Source organism: Tyto alba, unplaced genomic scaffold, assembly GCF_018691265.1.
Source record: "Tyto alba isolate M040663 unplaced genomic scaffold, T.alba_DEE_v4.0 Super-Scaffold_5, whole genome shotgun sequence".
In the NCBI taxonomy this organism is placed as follows: domain Eukaryota; kingdom Metazoa; phylum Chordata; class Aves; order Strigiformes; family Tytonidae; genus Tyto; species Tyto alba.
The window spans coordinates 22,316,722-22,331,357 of NW_024881326.1; the positions used below are offsets into that span (position 1 = coordinate 22,316,722).

The 14,636-nt window shown below is 47.3% G+C and overlaps 1 protein-coding gene across 9 annotated transcripts in view; it reads left to right on the forward strand.

The window, feature by feature from the left end:
* The window catches only part of LOC104365050 (muscleblind-like protein 3), a 91,355-nt gene that overhangs the window by 49,470 nt on the left and 27,249 nt on the right, over positions 1-14,636 (forward strand). For all 9 annotated transcript variants that reach the window (XR_004407148.2, XR_004407149.2, XM_042807470.1 and 6 more), the window contains one exon: positions 12,666-12,830. Coding sequence is in view for 7 of the 9 variants with exons in the window: in XM_042807468.1 (XP_042663402.1) it covers positions 12,666-12,830 (165 nt within the window). In the remaining 2 variants the exon portion in view is untranslated. The remainder of the gene's footprint in view (positions 1-12,665; positions 12,831-14,636) is intronic.

Below are 14,636 nucleotides of genomic sequence, written 5' to 3' on the forward strand. Positions count from 1 at the left end.
ACCTGGCATGGACCAGAAAGATTTGGGGTCCTTGCTCCAGGGATGAGTGAGAGCATGTGGAGTTGGCAGCACGCAGCCCATTGCTCCGGCTTTGCGGATGAGCTACCAGGAGAAGGGGAGGTGGGGTGCTGTGCACAAACCTGCCCGGCACGTGGGGCTGAAACAGGAGCACGAGTCTTTGGTGAACCTCGCTGTAGCCAGAGAGGCACTGCTGTGGGAGAAAGCGGCTGGAGGGGATGGGCTCCGGTGTGCAGCAGGGAGGAGGTGAATGGGAAGCAGTGAAGGGAGACAAGCGAGGGGACAGAGGCAAGCAGGAGAGGAGCTGGGGACATCAGCGGGCTGGCCATCGGGGAGAATCTGGCTTTGCTCTCTGCTGTTGGGCACAGCTCAGCCAAGAGCAGGAAGGTGTCCTGTGCCTTGGAACATCAGACCCCCAGGCTCTGACTGATGTCCGGGCGTTGTGGTGCCAACCGAGGGCACCCCCCTCCTGCATCGCTGCATCTGCCTGCTCCCCTGCAGTCACCTCCTTTGGTGGCTTAAGCTAATGCACGGAGGGATCGTCGTGACCTGGTCCGACATATCTTGGTGTTTCCAGCTGAAGAGTGGCAAGCCGGGGTGGCAGTGCTGTGGCGTGCCCCAGCAGGAGTCATCAGCATGCTTAGCAGAGCACAGCCAGCAGCCTTCCCCGCTCGGGGCACTGCTGCCTTTCCCCCTGGCAGCCCCTCAGCAGCTGAGGCTGAAGCACATCCTGCAGAGTTATTTTTTCCAGACTGAAGATTCTCCCTGGGAATTGTCAGCCCAGATGGAATTAATATTGTTTTTTTTAAAGTTTTTTCATTATTTTTCGAAAAACAGGAATCTGTTTGTGCCCATTAAGCTGTTGCTTTCTGAGCAGAGCAACAACACAAACAAAAATTGGGCTAATCCTCAGTTGGTAAATTGTTATATTCTGCCAAGTTCTTAAAAAAAAAAAAAAAAACCAACCCAAAAACCGCCCAAAAAAACAACAACAAAAAAACAACAAACCCAGCCACCCACAAATCTTTTTATTTGCAGCTTCATTTTGCTTTCCCAAACACAGTGAGAATGAGGTTTTCTGAGCGTGGCTTTATCCTCCACAGGACAGGAGGGAGGGTTTGGGTCAGAAACTTAGTTATCAATCTCTCTGCTTCCCTGTTTGCCTTCTCCCTTGTGTAAACTCAAGGAGCGAGGCTGCTGGAGGTGGTCACGCGTCCGATATTTGTATTCATGAACACAGTGCTTTAACATTTATTCTCCTGGGCTTTAATGTACTTTGCTTGGTTCTGTCTACGTGTGGTTTGCCTGCTGCAATTGTAATATTCAACAGACACTGTAGGTAGAGGAAGGTCAGAAGCATCAACTTTCCATATGACCTTGACAGATTCAATCAGCCAGTGAAAGTTGTAGAATTGAATTATAGGATTTGCAATGAAAAAGTGGTTTAAGGGACAAGAGAAACTACACCCAGTATTTTCAGAAGCTGGCCTGGTATAGTAGCAGTCGGGAGGGACAGAACTGCGGGAGAAGAAAGGTGGAAGACATATTAGATGTTTTATTTTGGTTTTGTTTTTGTTTTTTTCCTGCAGGGTTTTGTGGTGTTTTGTTGTTTGGGTTTTTTTTTTTTTTTTGATACAGTACTTGTGCAATATTGTTCCAGAGACTGGCAAGGGTTTTTTAGTAATTTGTTACAGGAGGAAAATCAATGACATGCCAGCATTTTTGTCTTCCAGGTAGAATTGAATTCTTTACTTACAAATAGTCCCACTTTGAAACATTCACCCACAGGAATATTAACATTGCAGGATGTCACCTGCTCTGCCTCCTACTCTAAATACATGCAGTGATCCCAGGGCTAAACATGCTCCTAAATGTGCTCTCTTTACCGGGCACTAAATGCCTTCCTTCGTAATTGTTATCGACCAGTTACTTGAGCAGGTCTGTGGCCGGGGATGTCTGTAAAAGCTCATTTCACTTGGAGAGAGCTTGTATTTGATACTGTAATAAAGAAACCTATTTTATTGTGCTTTTAACATTCCTGAACCTGGGCAAGTAGTGGAATAATACTTGTAAGACATTAAAAATGATCAGTTCAGAACTCTAAATGGATGATACTTCTATTCTGTTTTAATCTCATTTCAAATATGTGGTGGTAACAGACTGATACGGTTCGCAAAATGTAGCCTAATCAAAATGTATCAGCGGATACAAAAGAAAAGAGCTCGATGAAGTCTTTATTCCTCTCTTTTGTGGAATGAGATTGCTGTTCATTGCAAGTAGTAATCTCTCAGATAAACATGTTTTTCTGCTCTGTGGCTCTACAGCTCATAAAAAATATACTTTGACAGTGCCATACTCTTTTAATATATATTTCTTGGACTTGGTAAACACTGTCCATTGCTTGGAGCAAGCAAAAATGTTCCACAAACCAAAAACGTTAAAATCAATACACGTTTTTCATTGAGCATAACAGAGCATACCATTGGCCGGAATGAAGAGAGCTTGGCAGGAGAACAGAGCTGGAAAGAGTTGTCAAGATGTAAAAATATAATGAAGGAGCTACAGGGCTTTTCCCCGACAAAATAACTGCTCTGAGTTTGTAGAAACCTTCAAGTATAACAAACAGCTTGGAATGAAAATCCTGCGTGAAAGCAGGAGGACAGCCACGACCTCTTTGTGCTGTCCTGGGGAAATTCAGCAGAACATTGCTGTATTCAGCAATGTGCAAAAGTAAAACTTCACTCACAGCAGCTCTCGGCTTCCCTAATTGCCAGGTGAATGAGGATTTGGGAGTTTAGGCTGGTGCCTGTGGCTGCTTAGAGTCTGTTGGAATAGAATAGTTGCATGTGCCCCCCTGTTTCTAATTAAAATTTTAAAAAATGCCAGGGTGATGGTACTTGTTTAAATATTTGAGCTCCATGCTAACGACCATCTTTTCTGTGTGGAGCTGGATTTGCCTGCTGGGTTCAGGGGTTTGAAGTTATTGGCAGTAGCTGTGAGTAACTGTCACTGGTTAAGGTGATACCAAAAAGGGAGATGAGAAGATTTGGAAACACTGCTGTCTCTGCTGTGTTTTTCTCTCCTGCTCTGGTTTGAGCTGTATAACAAAAACAAGCTTGACAAACGTTTTGAGGCTGCAGACTTTGTAAGAGTCCTAGATAAGCATGTTTGAATCCCAGCAGAGTGCATCTGATATTGAGAAACCCCCTGTCCAAGCGCTTTGCAGTTTTATACACTTTATTTGAAAGGACTGGCATCTGCAGGAGGATTTGTCCACACTGTGCATGTTTGTTCCCAGCATTTGCATCTGATGACTCTTACCCTGGCGCGAGTGAAGCAATGTTGTGTGCTCAATATACTGCCTGCTTTTTTTTTGCCTTTTTTTTTTTTTTTTTTTTTTTAATATACTGGTGAAATTATTTGGCTGCTAAACTGTTTTGTGCCACACGATGGGAAGCATGTCCCCTACTTGGGCAAAGTGCTTCTGTTCCTGACATGCCTATCGATGGCAACCTGTCCAGTTGTACAATAGGTAGATGACCAAAGCCCTTCAGCTTGGCCACATGCCACAGCGGGTGTGTGTCTGGTGGCAAGGGACAGCTTGCTTTCCGGTCCTGTGATGGGGGAAAGGGCTTCAGCACAGCGTATTCCCCTGAGCCAGTGGCACATAGGGGCACAGCCTCTTCAGCCCTGGTTTGTGTCTGTGATAGAGGTTGGCTTTCATAGACACAGGCTGGAATGACAAAGAGATGGAGGTGTTACAGGTCTCTAGCAGTGTTTGTTCAGCAGTCCCCTCAGCTGGCTGTTGGCAGCTTTTGTCTGGACTCAAATACATTTGCAAAAATGATGCTGACGTTTTTCTTCCTCCTGTCCTTCCTTCCATCTCCCTGTAAAGCAAAAATATCCCAGCAGAGGAGTCACACGGGTGAGATGGGGAGGCTGAAGAGCAGCACCAGTGTCCTAGAGCCACACATTTTTGTCTCTGCTTCCCATTCCTTCTGCGTTTTTCTAACTCACTGAATGGGAAGGGGGTTAGACCCTACCTGGACTGAAGTGGCTGTGTTTGTCTGACCTGCTTTTTTAAAGTTGCAGAGGAATATAGCTTCGCTTTTTTTTTAAGCCCACACACCTGCAGTTACCTGTTTCCTTCTGGTTGGCCTCCCAGGGCTTTGCCCCACAGCTGCAGGGAGAGGAGAACTGGGCAGCCTGGGCCGGTGCAATACGTGCCAGCCCCACTTCAGTGGGGCGAACACAGCGCGTCTGCTTGCTTTGCTCCGAGGGCTTTCTAGCTGCCTTGCACTCGCACGTGCCACTGAGCTCAGTTTGAGTTCTCCGTTCAAAAGGACCCAAAACTCTTGTTGTAGCTGCGGAATGTCACCTGCTTTCATTTGAAATCTTGCAAAACATCAAGGTTCACTCATTCCAGTCAAAATCAAGTCTAGGCTTGCTCAGAAAGGGCTTGACCTGACATTCATTGAAGACATGAAATTCAGTCGCTGTTTCAGTGGCAAGCTGAGGCTACCTTGAGAGTGCTGGGAGTGTTGGTAGCCCTGGGAGCTTGCGATAGATATTCAGGTTTTTCCACTGAAGCTTGTGTGGGAAGGCAGGTCTGACTCTTGTACCCGGACAAAAGGCATGTCCCTGTTCGCCTGAGCAGCCCTGGGTCAGAGCTGGCACGCTGCTGCTGCAGCTCAGACCATTGTTTAAAACAGTATAAAATCTGAAGAGGTTTTCCGAGCGGCTGCAGGGGAGCTGAGTTGCACCAAAATAACATCTGGGGTGGTTTTTTTAGAAGTTTTCTTATCTGTCTCTGCAGGCTCAGGGAGGTGGCTCTTTGGACCCAGAGGTGGGAAGTGCAGTGAAGTTAGGCAAAGCTCATCCTAGAGATGTTGCAAAACTGTAGTTTGTGCTTTCCATGGGCTGTTTGAATTCTATTTCCAGCAGATTATGTATTCATGAACCGTACTTGTTCCTAGCTAGAGCATGCATTTCACAGGTTCTATATCATCCATACCTGGGAGCTACCAGATTAACCTAACTCTAGCACTTTTATCCACATGCATTGAAATTGAAACTTCTGTATGATAGAAAGTCTGCATTGCTTCCCTTCCCTTCGAGGCTGATTGCCATCTGGTAATGCTAACTAGAAGATAAGTTTTGCTTTTAAGTTTCAGCTATGATCTGTTCACAGCAGGATCCACGCTATAACAGCAGTCTTTGGGCTCTCTGTAAATGGGTGTTACACCTGCATTTGAAAAATATCAGCAACTAGCTGTGCTGTTTTGTTTTGTTTTAATTGCTGTTACAAGTAACTTCAGACCACCAGCTTCTTTGTACACAACACTGTGTGCAAATGCCTGCTCAATGGCAAGTGCTTTCACAGAGCACTAACCCTCCAGCATCCCTACAGGTGTCCAGAGAGGAGCAGAAAAAGCAGTAGAACTGGAAACCTTTGAGATGGGTTGCTTCAGAGAGATGGAGTGCTAGCAGTTGATTTGGGAGTCACTGACGTGGCACAAAACAGTTTCCAAACAAGGCAGGGAACAAATCATTGGAGAAACTTTTATGTGACAAGCCACAACAGCTTTGAAAACCAAGTTCAGTGGCAGTCTGGAAGGATGTGCTTGGTAAGACTGTTCAGTTTTGTTTTGTTCTGATGACTTGAATGGTGGAATAGAGAGTATGCTTGTTAAATTGGTAGGGTGCTCTGAGCTGGGAGGAACTACAGGCACTTTAGGGAGCCAGATGTGGAGTTGCAGTCTTGACAGGTTGGAAAAATAGTCCATAAAAAGGGGGTGTGAGTTCAATAAAAGCAGTACAAAATACTGCGTTTAAGTGAATCAGCTGCATGATACAGGATGCTGGGTAGGCAGTAGTTCTGGAAAAAGCTTATTGAGAGCGAATCAAAAAAGTTAACGTTGTTAGAAGGAAAAAAAAAAATGTCACGCAGGATGTATAAGCAGCAGTGTCATCTGCAGGACGTGAAAAAAATCTTTATCCCTGCACAGCACTGGTAAGGGTTTAGCCTTGAGCACAGTGCCCAGTGCACGCACACGGCGGCAAGGGTGCAGGCTGACGGGGGGAGCAGCCTAACGAAAGGCTCGGGGACCACGCTCACGAAGCTGAAAGAGCATTGCTTGCCTAGAGCAGAGAGGTTTGGGGAAGGCGGATAGGTGTGTCTGCAGCATTTAAGTATGGGCCCTTCCTCAGAGGAAGGGAATAATTCCTGTTCTGGCCCTCTGGGGTAAGACAAGTTTTAGGCTTTGGTTGCAGGTCGAGCAAAACTGCAGCTGAGAATCAAGAAAAGCCTTACAGCTGCCGGGAGAGTGATGTGTTGGAGTCCCTTGTCTGGGAAATACACAAGTAATAGGTACAAACAAAATAGGTGAAGTTGATCTGTGTAGGCCTAGGGGTGATGTGTCACTTCTCTACATCCTTTTAGATCTGCTTTTTAGGATCCTTGTAGGTGGGCTAACAGCCTTCCTTGAGAGCACATCTGGGGAGTGCTTTGTACATAATTGTACTTTAAAACCTCTCTGTAAAAGTGAGCTGCTCCAGCAATGCAGGGAGAAAAACATTGCTATTAAGCAGAAGTTATCTGATGTACTGTGCCAGGGTCAATGTTCAAGGGAGGTTGCAAGGTTGTATTTCTCACTGGCTCGGTTGGCAGCATAAGTCTTAACATTTCATTAGCCTGTAGAAAGGATTTGCAGATAAGGTATGTACAGAGCTAGGCTTTGAATTGCAGCGAGTGACAGCTTGGCTGCATGAACAACTATCTGTAAGGTGTAACACTAGCTAATGATCAGGCTCCAGCCTCCGTTGTTTTCCAGTTGAAAACATGCTATTTCCACGCTATTTGACATTGTTTGCCGAGCAGGTGGTGTCTGCTCCAGCAGTGAGATGGACAGCCATCCCTACAGCACAGCGCTCGCTCTACCTTGGCGGAAAGAGGAGTGTGATGCAACGCACTGGGGACAGCAGGATGGGACGGGTAATCCAGCCAGCATGGCAGTTGCTCAGCAAATTGCTTAGGGGCAAACCTTAGCGAGCACAAAGCCCATGAGTTGGAGAGGTGGATGGACAGTGTTCCCAACACCCTGGTGGTTTCCTTTCCTGGAAAGGGTAACTTTGAAGCTGCGAGACCCATATAGGGTGGGCGAGGGACTTGGAGCTTGGACATTGCTCGCTACCAAGTCTGCCTCCTGGTATCTCTTTTCTTAAGAGAGCAGATGGCAGTAGGGGTAGACCCGGAGCAGCATCTGCTGCTCAGTACATGTTCTTAGCTGTGCTGCACAGACCCAGGGACGGAGCCCAGAGCTCCCCCCTCCTGCCTCCCGCTGCTGCGGGGCAATTCCCGCTTTGTGGGCAGTTCTGCAGCCTGGTCTCTGCCCGCCCTCCAGATGCGGGGGCACACACCGTGGTGGCTGAGGTTGTGTTGGGTATGTGAAAGCCATGCCAAGGCTCTGGCAGGAGCGAGGATCCCCGGCCAGGAGGAGGCCTCTGTGTGCATGTGCTGAGTGGGATGGAAAGCAGAGAGAGAGCATTTTGTGCCTCAGTGCTGGAGCGACAGGCACTGAGTAAGCGGGGCCAGCACGTCTCTAAATGTGCCTCCCCACTGAGTTCCTCCTGGGGGGGTGGAAATCTGCTGCTTCATGCAGGGAAAAGTTATGTAGACAAGCTGTGTTTTGGTGCCTGGTTTTGTGCAAAACATGGAAATCCTTTCCTGTCTGGTCTCTTCTCATTCTTTTTGCTGTCAGTCATCGCACATGTCATCAGTGTCTGTGGAAAAGACAGCACAGTCGGGGCACAAGCCTACTGCAGCCTCCAGTGTGTGAAAAGCAACATTAGCTTAAAGATTTTCAGATAAGAGCTGCTGGTGATTGACGGGACATACAGTGCAGTCATTAAAATCAAAAGCATGTGTTTGCTCTGGAACCCCTCACTGGTGTCCAGGATTAAAGAGACTGTAACAAACTGCATTACTGGTGCAAACGTGAGCAAGCCTTGGGTTTGTGCTGGAAGTCTTGTTTCTGCAGCACAGCCCAGCTCCGCTTCAACAGCCAGGAGAAGAGAATTCGTGCAGCATGCTTAGGGGTAGGTTCATCCAGCCTGGTGCAGTACCCAGCGTCCTCTTATTTGCATCCCTCTGAGCTAGGACGCAGATGACAAGGTGCAGCCCGGCGGACTCCAAGCAGCCAGGTGTAATGCAGGTTTTTCTACTGGGTTTAAGTGTGCTGCCATCAGTGCTGCACTTGAAACCGCTGGCTTTGTTGCACTGCAAGCTGCTGTCATGTTAGCTGGTGTCAGATGCCAGCCACTTACAGTATGCACCATCACAGCATGACTTTAAGTTGGCAACACAGAGTCAATCACATGCCAGCAGCCTACTGTAAGGGTGGGGGAGTGTGTGAGAAGAAAGGGGGAGAAGATACTCTTATAAAATCTTTTAATGATTTATTTTTAATATCAATTTTTCAAGACTTGTGAAGTGCACTCCATATGCTTTTCCCTCCTGGCTGAAGTTGGCAAAGAAGCTGATGAATATGGTCCCTCTGACTCCTTCCATTTTGCAAGGAGCCAGAAAATACAGCTATATTTAGCATGTTACCAAGGCCAGCAGCAGAGTCTGTTGCTGGGTGGTGATTCCCTGGCTGCAGGCTCACGTGCCACCAGGGACAGGGTGGGAATGCGCCTTCCCTGGAGTCAGTACTCATCCTAAATTAACAGTGACAAACTTCTCCAGTTACAGCAGGACGGTGGCACTGGTCCCAGCAGGCTCAGAGCGCGCTGTTTGCTGACACAGGTCAGTTTGAGCACCCTGCTCCTTCCCGACGCATGCAGCGACCCGCTGCAAGTGCTGGGGTGGTGCTTTTTGGTGCAGTGCTCAGCGTGGAGAGCGTCTCAGCAGGTCTCTGTGAAGGGCACTGGGACTGTCCCCTGCCCTGTGCTGAGCACTCAGTGTGCTGGAGCCACGGCGTGTCACTGCAGCAAAACTGCACCTTTTAGCATAAAGATGGTCATCTGAAACTTAGGGGCCTGACTCCTGTTGTATTTTCTCATATTGTATTCCTAGGCCAGCCAGGTATAAAATGGAGTTGTCCTTATTTGTCCCCAGCCCTGTATCCACACGGCAGATTTGCTACCAGTTCCCTGTTGTTTTCCCTGCTGTGTTGCAGCTGGTACTGAGAAGTGAATAATGGCAGTTTCTCTGTCCTTCTGATGGCTGAAATAGGTCTTGAAGAGCATACGGGGTGCTGAGAAATACTGAGAACTGTGGGTGTTGTGATGGAAGTGTAGAAGAAGGGATCACCCCTACCAGTGCTGGAATTCAGAGTATGCTAGAGGTGCCCAGCACTTTAGAGCTAGACATCTTGAAAGTTGTTTCGGAGCTGGATGTCTAAACTGGGAACATTTTATATCACTCTCACTCACATCACCAGTTACTAAAATTCATTGTCTGAGAGATGAAGAACCTGCTGTGGTGTTGGAGAGGGTGACCTGACTCAGCAGCAGCTTCTAACCTGTCCTGGTGAAACGCAGTGGTTTGTGGTGCTCAGGATCAAAATGATGGTGAGGAGGAGCTAGGCTGAAGGTGTGGTTTTCAATCGGAGTTCAGCGGTGATTCATTTACTCTTCCTGCAGCCCTGGAAGGCCTGACAGCCATCTTGCACTTCACAGCCTTCGCTCTGCAGCAGCATCTGCACAGCTCAGTTCCCTGCAAATAGATGTGCTCACGGAAATCAGTAGCACTCTGTGCGGGCACTGATTGCTGGTCACAGCTCTGTCTTCAGGATCAAGGCTTTGTGCTGTATGTTGGGGTTTTTTTTGTTTGTTTGGTTTTGTTTTTTTTTGGTTTGGTTGTTTTTTTTTTTTTTTGGTTGGTTGGGTTGGGTTGTTTTGGTTTTGGTATTTTTTTTTTTTTCAATAAAAACATTCTGTTTGTAGAACCCCCTGTTGGAATTAAACAAACTGTTTTGAGAAAAAAGTAGAACAAAGCTTCACACCAAGCTGGGGTGACTGGTATCAATGACATACAAAATTTCAGTTGGAATAGCAAAGCCCTTTTTGAGTTGAAGATGGCCCTGTAAGTATTGTTTACAAAAATAGCAGCTTTTTCATCTTCTCCATTCCTACAGTGTAGAACCATCTATACAGCTTTATTCCAAATTTGGTAGAAATTAGTGTTTTCCCAACCCAAAACACTTGTGCCGAGTTTCAACCAGGAGGAATTTCTAAGGCTGATGTGTAAGCCCTCGAAGGCTGGAGCTGAGGATAGAGCAGCTGCCTGGCCATTGACAGCCTGCAGCTCTGTGGCATCTGCTCCTGCTCTGCAGCAGCCTGAGCAGCCCCCCAGAAGTTGTGGAGGTGGAACACCTGAATGCTGGGCTCTCGTTGGGCCCCAGGTGAGGGAAAGGGCTGTGGAGGGACCTGGTCCCGTGCAGCTGGGAAGATGCCCTGAAAGGGATAATCCAGACGTATCTAGTGCTGATGACTCTCCTTCTCCTTCCCAATTAATGCAGGTATTTATTTACCTTGTGGTAATGCTGGGTTGTCTGAGGACTGGCTGGCTGCACGGTGCCATTTTCCCCTCACGTTACGCAGATGTAGGAAAGTGTCTGGTGATGAAGATTCATATCCTCGGAGCCTATGAGCAATTAACTTGCTGCTGGGGATCTGGGGCTGTTGAGTTTCTGAGAAGCCAAAGCATTAACAAGCCTCTTTCTTTTTGAGTTGGTCGTTGGGAGCTACAGGGCTCATCTAGGAGCGAGGCAGCGAGTTTCACTCTGCAAAAGCAGGCTGCTGAAGTTTGAAAGTGTTTTTGCCTCCCCATCGGGTTTATCCCATCTCTTCTTGCATTGAGTTATTTGTCTCTAAATAACAGCAGGGAGCCAGGAGTTTTGTTTAACACTGATCTCCTTGGAGCAGATAAGAGGGAAGCCTGCTTCTCATGACACTCTGTCGTACAGCCCCTTTCACGCCACAGACGGGCTCTGCAGCCCTTTCCCCAGTGAAACCATTATCCCCAGCAGGGAAGGGCACAGAGGAAAGCATGCATAAAGCTTGCAGATCTTTGGCTGCTCTTCAGTGACCTGCCTCTCTCTTGGCACGCCGAGGAGCCTGGCTGGGGGCTCAAAAGCAGCCCCTGCAGCTGGGTCACTGTGTCGACTTTGTGAAGTGGTACCCAGGCTGTCCAGTGATTCCACCCATACATTTGTACAGGCAGAGACAGATCTTAAAAATCCCCAGGGGAGCATCCTGGATGCAGGCAGGGGCCCATCCCAGTGGGTTTCCACCAGTGTGTACCTTGGGTGCAGTGGTGTGTAATGGGTGTAGCCGTGTGGACCTGGTTGTGGGGTTACAGCTCTGCCGTGTGTGATCCTGCCGACAGGAACAGGTATGTGGGGTCACCCGACGTCCCCCTTTTTTGAAAGCAAACTTAATTACACTGAGACTGAGAGCTCGGTGTCCAGCCCTTGATAAGAGTGCCAGGGACGGGCTGGGTAATGGATGATCCTGCTCCTTTGCTGCTGCCGGAACAATTATTAGTTATCTGTCATGTAACAGCTCTGTGGTCCCCAGGCCTGGACTTGTTTTATTAGGCTCCGAATAGCTACAGTAGAATTACTTCCTCAAAAAAATTCACCATAAGTTATTTATAAAACTTATGCATAAAGTTGCATAAAATGTTTCTTGTATTCTGTATGCCTCTCTTTCTTGAGGAGCGAGTACACAGAGAAGGGGGGGGGAGGGAAAAATATTTCCAAGAATTATTTCATCTTGATGACAAAATTCTTTATTAGTTTTCTATGTTCAGTGGACTTGGTATTTATCTTCATAAATACTTGCAAACACTATTAAAGCAAGGCACGGTTTATACATCTTTTTTTTTTTTTTTTTAAATTACAGTCTTGGTTGATTTGAGGTGATCTGTAACATTAGTGATCCTTTGCATTTTAGGAGCCGCTGGCTTCCCTAGTGCTTCTGTTTAACTGGGAGGGTGAGGGAGGAAGTGGTCAGTGATGCAGCATACTGTGGCTTTTGACAGATGAGAGTGTGAAGAGGAAATTGTTTCAATTCTTCCTCCAGTTGTGCCTACCAGTTCTCAGCATCTCACTACATGCATGTTGAAGATCAGAGGTGCTGCTTTACATAGCTGTCATCTTAATGTTTTGCCCAGTGCAGCTGGGGAAGTGGTGGAGACAGTTTTGTTTCTCGCTGTCTGGTTGTCAGGGCCAATTAAGTGTTCTGGTGCTGGGAGGGAGTTGAAAAACAACCCACAGAAGAAAGCGGGGAATTTTTCTTGTTGCTTCTGGAGCTGTTGCCACTAACTTTTGAAAATACCGGTATTTGTGTTAGACTTTTTTCTTTTTTTGCAGCAATCATTTTAACATCAGAAAGCCTAACTTTTGGGTTTAGCTTGACAGTATCCAGTTAGTGTTACAGCAGGAGAAGTCATGTTGCTCTTCTCTTCACCGAAGTATTGCACTTCTATAGAAAAATCACAAAAGAGGCACAGCAGTTACCAAACTGCCTCTGCCTAACTGATTGTGGTGTTACAGTAACCCAAACAATCCTTAATTAAATTTTTTCTGGCTGCCCTGAGTGTTACATTCACTGAAGTGCTGTTTCATTATGTTTTTTAGGGCCGGTGTACCCGAGAGAACTGCAAATATCTCCACCCTCCCCCGCACTTAAAAACACAACTTGAAATAAATGGACGCAACAACCTGATCCAGCAGAAGACCGCCGCAGCCATGTTTGCTCAGCAAATGCAGTTCATGCTACCGGGCGCGCAGCTACAGCCAATTGTAAGTTACAGCAAGTGAATCGGCGGCGCGCTGCTCCGTCCTTCTTTCGTGTTTGCTCACAGAGGCCCCAGCCCCGTGCTTTTGCTCAGGTGGCTGTTCGTGCTGCATCTTCCAGAGGGATGTCTGATGCTACCTCTGCATCTCCTTGCAAGCTGTGGCTCCCCTTTCCTCTGACAACCGAGGAGCTGTGAGATTCAGGGCACCGAGTGAGAAGGGTTTTACCACCAGGTGGTTATTTGACCAGTTAATTCACGCACATCCCAGAAGTCCCGAGTGGCTCAATTCCAATGGATCTTATTTTGGATAGCTGTTTTACACTGGGGTGAGGATGCTGGAGTTCTTCCATGCTGTAGCAAGAGGCTAGTTGACTCCCCTGGACTAGATGCATTGTACTGGTGGGCTAAAACTGGGGAAGGTGACCTTAATATATTTTTATGCCTGGGGCTGAGACCCATTTCACTGCAGTTGTCCCAGCAGAGAGTTGTGCTAATGTCACAGCCCTGTCACTTGTTTTTCAGATTAATGCTGTTTTATACTAACATCAGGAATGATTTGCTTTTCTTCAAGTAGGGAGGGAAGCCTGTGGGAGATGGGTGTTTGCAGAGCAGGTAGTTCAGAGAAACCTTTACAGCCTGTCCTTGCTGTAGCCTATTGGTTAAAACAGGTTTTCAGGCTGGAGAACCCTGTTGTTCCAGGGAGAGGATGGCTTTTGTGTCTGCTGGCTGGTGTATCTGGGATGGGGTGATACTTATCAGCTGAGTTTGAGTCTGTCGCCATGCATATTTTAAGAAATGTCAGAGGTCTTGAAGCACCTCTTTGGTGCTGACATAAACAAGCTTCGAGTTTTTAACAAAGAGCCTAATTAGGAATTCTCTTTTAGGAATGTCTTTCCTGGGGTGATGTGCACTTGATGTGCAGTTGTTGGGTGAGGTTCCCTGTGCTGCGCCACACGGGAGGTCTGGCTGGACCCCTCGGACAGGCTCTTCCAGCCTGAAGATGTGCAAGTCTCTGAACCCACCTGCACTTGGCCTCTTGCTGTCCCACCTACAGCTTCCCTGCCCGAATGAGGCTTCAGACTCAGCAGCTGTCATCTCAGCTTTGACAAGCTGGAGAGTCTCTGCTTTATCCTCACAAGAGACTGGTGCTGGATGCTGTTGTGCTGTTTGGTGTAAGAGCTTGCAATGATTCTGTGTTTGAGGAGGGAAAACTGGCCAGTGTCCCTCCATGATGGTGCTCTCTGCCACCGCACGGTGGCATTTCCCCAGTCTGGTGTGTTCCTCCTGTCTTGTAAAGGCTCTTCCATGCACACCCTCATTCCGACCATCCTGCGTGTGTGTTAGCAGCTTTATCTCCACCCTGCCATGTAAGCTAGGGAAATGCTGTTTATTCTTCCCATTTCGAAGATGGAAAAGTGAAGCAGATGAGAAAATGAGCCACAGAATTATTTAGTTGCTTTGCACCTTAAACTCTAATCTGCTGTAATCTTTGCACCCCTTTTTGTGGAGTTCACTTTTCATGGAAATATGTGAGCATGAGAAGGAAATCCTGAATTCCCACAAAATGGTAGCACTGGTTTCCTAGCCCTGTACCAAAAGCAAACCTTTCCTGTTTGGGGCTTTCCTCTGTGGGGAATTCACAGTGACTGGCTGTTCAAAACATCTTTGGGATTTCCTCTTTGGAAAGTTCCCATCTTCCCATTTTGCAGTCTAGCAGGTCCAGTTCGCTCCTCCTGCAATTCCACTTCTGCCTTTTAAATTGCCTCTGAGACCGAATCTGATGGTTTGTCTGGTTAGTGCTCTCATTTCA